General features: G+C 38.0%; 1 protein-coding gene across 1 annotated transcript; it reads right to left on the bottom strand.

The window, feature by feature from the left end:
* Nucleotides 1-4,341: 4,341 nt before the first annotated feature.
* On the bottom strand, nucleotides 4,342-5,310 carry LOC308492492 (olfactory receptor 10G6; the record flags this gene model as incomplete). The annotated part of the gene is made up of 1 exon (XM_081037586.1): nucleotides 4,342-5,310. The coding sequence occupies exon 1, from the start codon at nucleotides 5,275-5,277 to the stop codon at nucleotides 4,342-4,344; it is 936 nt and encodes a 311-aa protein (XP_080893712.1). The 5' UTR covers nucleotides 5,278-5,310.
* Nucleotides 5,311-6,814: the final 1,504 nt, after the last annotated feature.

Here is a 6,814-nt window from a genome sequence, read left to right as displayed (position 1 = left end):
TTTTGTAGGGTATCCGATGGACACGTGTCCCATTTGGGAGACCCCCTCAGGGAAGATGTAGGTACCTGATCACTGCAATGTACACCTGAAGCTGAACAACAATGAATGCCAACTATAATTTTATATATATATTTGTGTGTGTGTGTGTGTGTGTGTGTGTGTGTGTGTGTATATGTATATACTTACAAGAGGCGGAGCACAGCATTGGAGTGGAGACAGTGGAAATGTGATGGCTCAGTGTGATGTCAGAGAGATAGGGGATGGGGTAAGGGGGGTCCACAGTGTGAGGGATATAAATGATAAACGTCTAAGTATTACTTTGTCTTGTGCAACTGAAACTAACAAAATAAAATAAAAAATAAAATAAAAAATAAAATAAAAAATAAAAAAGATATCTGACTTCTATCAATTACTCCTATTCTGGCCCTTTTAACCCAATGAAATAAAGTCAAACTATGCAATAAATTGAAATAGAAATGTATTTTCAAACAAATTGCGTTTACTATATTTTACCACCTGTGGCATATAAATAATGGGTAAGAAAATCTGGCTATTGACAGTCAGTCTTTCAAATTTTCCTGTGACTTCTCTTTTCCTATCACTCCACTAAGAGCATTTTCCTCCATACACCCATTTTTAAGAACATTTCATGGAAGCAGTGGGAATGGAACAACTGTAAAACTTTTTCTTTTATTAAAATTTATTGGGGTGACAATTGTTAGTGAAGTTACATAGGTTTCAAGTGTACAATTCTGTAATACGTCAAACTTAAAAGTTTCTGCACAGCAAAAGAAACCATCGACAAAATAAAGAGACAACCAGTTGAATGGGAGAAGATTTTTGCAAACAACGCCTCCAATAAGGGGCTAATACCTAAAATATATAAGGAACTCATGCAACTCAACAACAGCAAAAAAAACCCAAACAATCTAATTAAAAAATGGGCAGAGGACCTGAATAGACATTTCTCCAAAGAGGATATAAAACTTTTGAAAATGACAGTGTAAGGTATCTTAGATATCATCATCTTGCTTAACTTTATTTTACAGATAAAGTCCTGGAGAGGTTAAGTGAAAGAGGGATAGATTGAAATCTCCTCTAGAAATTTACAAATGATAATACTCAGGGTTCTTGCTGAATATTAAAAATTTAAAATGCTACACAAGTGATCTGAAAAGACATATATGAACTTAACTTGGAATGACTATTAGGTCATAACAGGAAAGGGAATACATTAACCAAAAACAGGACATTCTAGTGAGGTATGTGCAAGGCATAACTTGTTCTAAGACAGAAAGATGCAATATAATATGGATAGTAACTATTTTAAAAATAATTTCTAAGTTTAATGTGCTGTCAGTTAAGATGACAACATATTTGTTGATTACCAATTGATAAAATATTTGAAAATTAACCTAAATAAATATGAAAAAAATTGCTGGAAATAATCAGAAAATGACATGAATAGAAAAGAGTGGGAGAGTAGCCCTACAGAGTATTTAAAAGCATTTTAAAGCTGCAACTATTTAAAAAGTTTGGTAATAACAAACATATGAGGTGTGACAATTAAGTTCACAAACTCATTCTAGAAATAGTGCTACATACCTCATTGCTGAATATCACTGTGGTCACCTTCGAAGTCTTCCCCTTGGGAAGCTATGCATCAACGCCAGCACCTAGTCCACCCTTCAAAGCAATTTTGGAACTCTTTTTCTGGAATGGCCATGAGAGTTGTAGTTGTATTACCCTTGATGTCCTGAATGTCATCAAAATGTCTTCCTTTCAATATTTCCTTTATCTTCAGGTAAAGAAAGAAGTCATTGGGGGCCAGATCACGTGATTATGGAGGGTGTTCCAATTGGGTTATTTGTTTACTGGCTAAAAACTCCCTCACAGACAGTGCTGTGTGAGCTGGTGCATTGTCGTGATGCAAGAGCCATGAATTGTTGGTGAAAAGTTCAGGTTGTTTTCATTTAACTTTTTCATGCGCCTTTTCAGCACTTCCAAATAGTAAACTTGGTTACCTGTTTGTCCAGTTGGTACAAATTCATAATGAATAATCCTTCTGATGTCAGAAAAGGTTAGGGACATCACTGCAACAAGTTTGCGAACTTTATTGTCAGACCTTCGTATATTAATGAAATTTGTATATTGTGCATTTATTTGTAAGTAGTATGTTCTTAGTTACTATTTTCAACACTGGTGAAATAGTCAGGCTAACTATTTTTGTCTTCTGCTTTACTTTTTAAAAATCATTCTCAAGGTTAGATAACCTCAGAACAAACTTAAAAATAAAATAGCCTCTTCAGAGGTGAAATTGCATAAAAAATATTACTCTTTGATTCTTTCAAGCAGAAGGTTCAAAGTGTGGGCTCAGACTTAAGTTCACACATCCGCTCTGCTGCTGTTTTAACTGATAGAGGATAAAGTAATATTTATTGCTTGTTTTTATGAGGTAGGTTTCTTAATTTAAAATGTTGACATGTATTTTATATTTCTTGATTAAAAGTTAAACAACAAATTAAATATTATTCATGACCCTTCATTTGTGTGCATGATGTCATTGGCAGTGAGGAGAAAACAGGTCCTCATCTTTGTTTTAATCCGACTTCCTGGTAGTCTTCTTCTGGCCCAGGAGGCTTATTAACTGAGTTCCGCTTTTTTTTGCACCATAGAATGTTTAGATGCCCATGGCACCACAGTTTTGAATGTTTGCCAAATAGAGTTTGTAACTGCCTTGTCCCAGTCCCTAGGCGGCTCCTGCTAAGGGAGTTACTTTTACTTCTCTAGAGCATTCTCTTACAATTATCCTTAGGGATTTATGTTGTAGAGGGCGAAAAAATCTATCTACCCCTTTCCTCTGACTGACTAGATTTTACAAGACTTTCAAACCATAGATTATCTTTAATTTCCAGGATACCAGCTTTAAAAATTCCAGGCCTAATGACCTCTTTCTGTTTACTTTTCCTGATATCTGTCCTTGTCCTTTACTACAATACTTACTATACACTGAATTATACCAAATATTTCCCGTTCATTTTCAATATAAATGCATTTTCTTCTCATAAGATTATAAACTCATTTAGAATAGACAACGTGTCGTATTTTTCAGTTATACTGAGTAAATTTTTGTTGAGTTGAAATGCCTATTCATGCATATTTTGCCTATTAATGCCTATTCAAAATATGCCTATTTTGATGTTTAACTTTGCATGTCCACATTATTGCAGACAGAAAGAAAAGTCACAGACAACATGCGTTTCATCTCGGAAAGTTTCTGGTCCATAAAAATCAGTTTTCCTTCATTATCCCTGTTTTTTTAACAATTAGGATGAGCTTGGAGAATATAGTGATCTTTCTTGGGCTTTACCACCTATGTACATTTAAAACATCAACAAAAGCATCTCTGTGTTGCTTAACCTGGGAGTGAAGGGACACTGACTATATTTTCACAAGAAAGACCAATTAGAATGGGTGTCAGGTCATCTTTTTGCAAACAGGTACATGCTCCATTCCATTCTGTTCCACATTCATATTCAACAGTTATGGAGAAATGCAAGAATATGGTAACACATACATTCTTCTACCATCTTATATAATCGATTTCATTAATGCCCATGGAAGCATCAGGAAGATTTAATCTAGGTTTGTGGAGCAAGGAAGCTTATCCTGGACACATCTATTATCAATTTTACCAAAATGGAGTCCTCTGCAAGCGTTGAAGGCTAGAACTACTCAGGTCATGATGCAGTGCAGATGTAATGGCTCCCTCACATTGTGATAAAAATGCCCCCTCAAGTCCAAGTTCCTCTACCATTTTCGTGAAAGTACAAGGCAGAGAGCAGAGAGTTTGGAAAAGCCAAACTTACTTTCTTGAACCTCAGTTTCCCCACAGTTACAAGGGAATAATAATACCTACCTCAAATAATTTTTGTCCAGGTCAAATCAGATGGTTTGTATGAAAGTTATTTTTAACCTCTAAAAAGCTACATGAGCATCAACACAGGATTAGAAGCAGTGATATATATGTAGGTGGATGTCACAGAGAAACAGAACTTTCACGTGGATATTTCACTTATTTTGTATTTTTTCCACAGGGTGCCATCCTTGCTGAGTTTCTCTGATTGGTTTCCACTGGTGGTGAAAAAAGAAATATGGAGAATAATTTTTGAAAGTAGGTACAATGTGGAACTTTCCAGTGCTCTCACCTATGTACCTTGGAGTCCTCTACTTTCTACATGAATCCTTTTTTCTCTTTCTGCTTTAAATCCCCCTAGTTATCTGGTGCCCTCTCTGGTGTCCTAAATTTTAATTTCTACTGTATGTCTGTGATGCACAGAGTCACTGGGGCTGCAAATCCTTGCAACCTCCCAACCTCCATAATGCTGCCTTCATTTCTTTGTTCCGGAGTGTGTAGATGATGGGGTTAAGCAAGGGAGTGATGACAGTGTAGAAAACAGCTACCACCCCATCTAGGGGTTCCTGTGAGCCAGGATGAAGGTAAATGAAGGTGCAGGGCACATAGTAAACAATGACAACAGTGAGGTGGGCAGCACATGTGGAGAAGGCATTGCGGCGCCCATCAGCGGACCGGATTCGCAGGATGGCAGCCACTATGTAGCCATAGGAAGTGAGGATAAGGACAAAGCAGGTGAGGGCCAGGAAGCCAATGTCCACAAAGGTGACCAGCTCATTGATAGTGGTGTCAGCACAGGCTAGACGCAGCATGGCAGGAATGTCACAGAAGAAGTAGTCTACCCGGTTTGGACCACAGAAGGGAAGCCGGAATATGAAGCTTGTTTGGAAAAGTGAGTGAAGGGTGCCTCCAAGCCAGGTGCCAAAAGCCAGGTAGTTGCAGACGCTCTGGGTCATAATGGTGGCGTAATGTAAAGGTTTACAAATGGCCAGGAAACGATCATAAGCCATGAGTGTGTAAAGGAAACATTCAGTGCAGCCCAGGAAATGAAATGAAAAAAGTTGGATTACACAGCCTCCAAAGGAGATAACACTACTATCCAAGAGAAAGCCAACTAACATCTTGGGGACAATGGCAGAAGAAATGGTCATGTCCAAGAGGGAGAGGTGACATAGGAACCAGTACATGGGGCGGTGGAGCTGGGTGTCCACCAAGACAGTGAGAATGATGATGCCATTGCCAGAGACAGTGAGGGCATAGATGAAAAGGAAAGCTAGGAAGAGTGGTACCCCCAGCTGCGGTGGGTGGTGCAGGCCCACCAAAAGAAAGTAAGACACAGAAGATTGGTTTCCACTATGCATTTCCTTGCTGTTCACATCTGCAAAAAGAAGTAATAGAAGGGAAAGCTCAATGCCCTTGAATTCTCTAGGCATAACATACATATTCTGTGCCTTTCCCAAATATGGACAGAAAGGATCTCAGAAAGAGATCTCAAAAAGAGAGGTCTTTCGGTGTTATATCCAAAATATGAGTGAAGTCAATAGGAAACCAGAAAGAAACAAAAGCTCTTGCTCTAGCTCTAGTTCTTGTTCTTCATTATTCGTTCTCCCCACACTACCCCCAGCTCCTAATTCTGAGATTCTTTCTGGTTCTAGGGAGAAGTTATTCTGTCCAAAGTTAAAACTTATGTAACAACTTATGTGTATATAATTCAGGAGATCAAAGGAAAGACCATACTCAGAGTTTTCACGTCAGGAAGAAGTACAATCATATAAAACCTAAATCAATCTATGAAGAATTACTGTTCTGTTGTTTTCCTTCAGTTTGAGCTCTGATCTATGTACCAGAGAGTTAGGTAACAGTTTATTTTTTAGGAACATGGGTTGAAGTTGTATTTTAGGGTTGAAGTTGTATTTCCTAATGTAAGTGTGCCCAATAAAAACCTGTGCAGATTTTTTTTTTAAATCATTTGAATCATTTGAACTACACACTGAACATAAAATATTTAGAATCTTTGAAGTTAGAGCTAGAAATATCCATTTTCATAAATTTTATTTTGAAAATACACATGCCATTTAAATCTTTCAGGATAGTGAAGCAATACAAAATCTCAGCCCCAGGGAACCTGTTGTCATTTTTCTCTCTGGTTCTGGATAAATGCAGTCCGTCTGTCCATCCATTCATCCACCTGTCCATCAGTCCATTTAGTAAAATATTGCATTTTAAGAGCATAGCCTTAAGTTTGAAAATCTTAGCCCTTCCACTTATACTCACTTATAGTCTTGGAAAAGCCATTTTACCTTTCTTTGCCTATTTCTGTAAGTAGAGACAATCAGAGTGCCTACTTCCTAGGATTACTGTAAGGATTAAATAAATTCACTCATATAATTCACAGTAGCATGCAATAAACATTAGCTGTTATTTTCCATCAACTATGTATGTGGTTCTGTGTTATTAGCAAATCATGCTTCAGGCCTAAAGTGAGCCTGTAGCTTCCAGTGAGTTGTCAAATAGTAGATTTGAATCCTCAAATTTGAAGTAGCATCACAGAGCCTTTTCTCCCGGGAGTACTGGTGACTGGCATCAGCCACAGTGAAAGGAAGAAATCAGGAAAGTTGCTGAGGGGGTGCTAGAGCTCTTCCAGACACTGAGGGGTCATGTGAGGTATATTTTTCCTAGTGACACCTTCCTTCCACCAATCTTTGCTCTAATTGTCTGCTTATCAACTGGTGGCACACATCTAAAATGGTATGCTGTATTACTGAGGACTCAGGGGTCACTCAGAGGGCTCAGAAAAGGGTATGGAATGAAATTTGATTTCCAGCTGGACTCCTAATCGGCAAAAGAACCAAGGGTGCAGGTATGGCTGCCGTCTGACTACTTCCGTTACTCCTGCAC

Source organism: Rhinolophus hipposideros, assembly GCF_964194185.1.
Source record: "Rhinolophus hipposideros genome assembly, chromosome: 24".
Classification (NCBI taxonomy): domain Eukaryota; kingdom Metazoa; phylum Chordata; class Mammalia; order Chiroptera; family Rhinolophidae; genus Rhinolophus; species Rhinolophus hipposideros.
The sequence above is the reverse complement of the archived record's forward strand: the minus strand, read 5'-3'. Positions and strand labels throughout refer to the sequence as shown.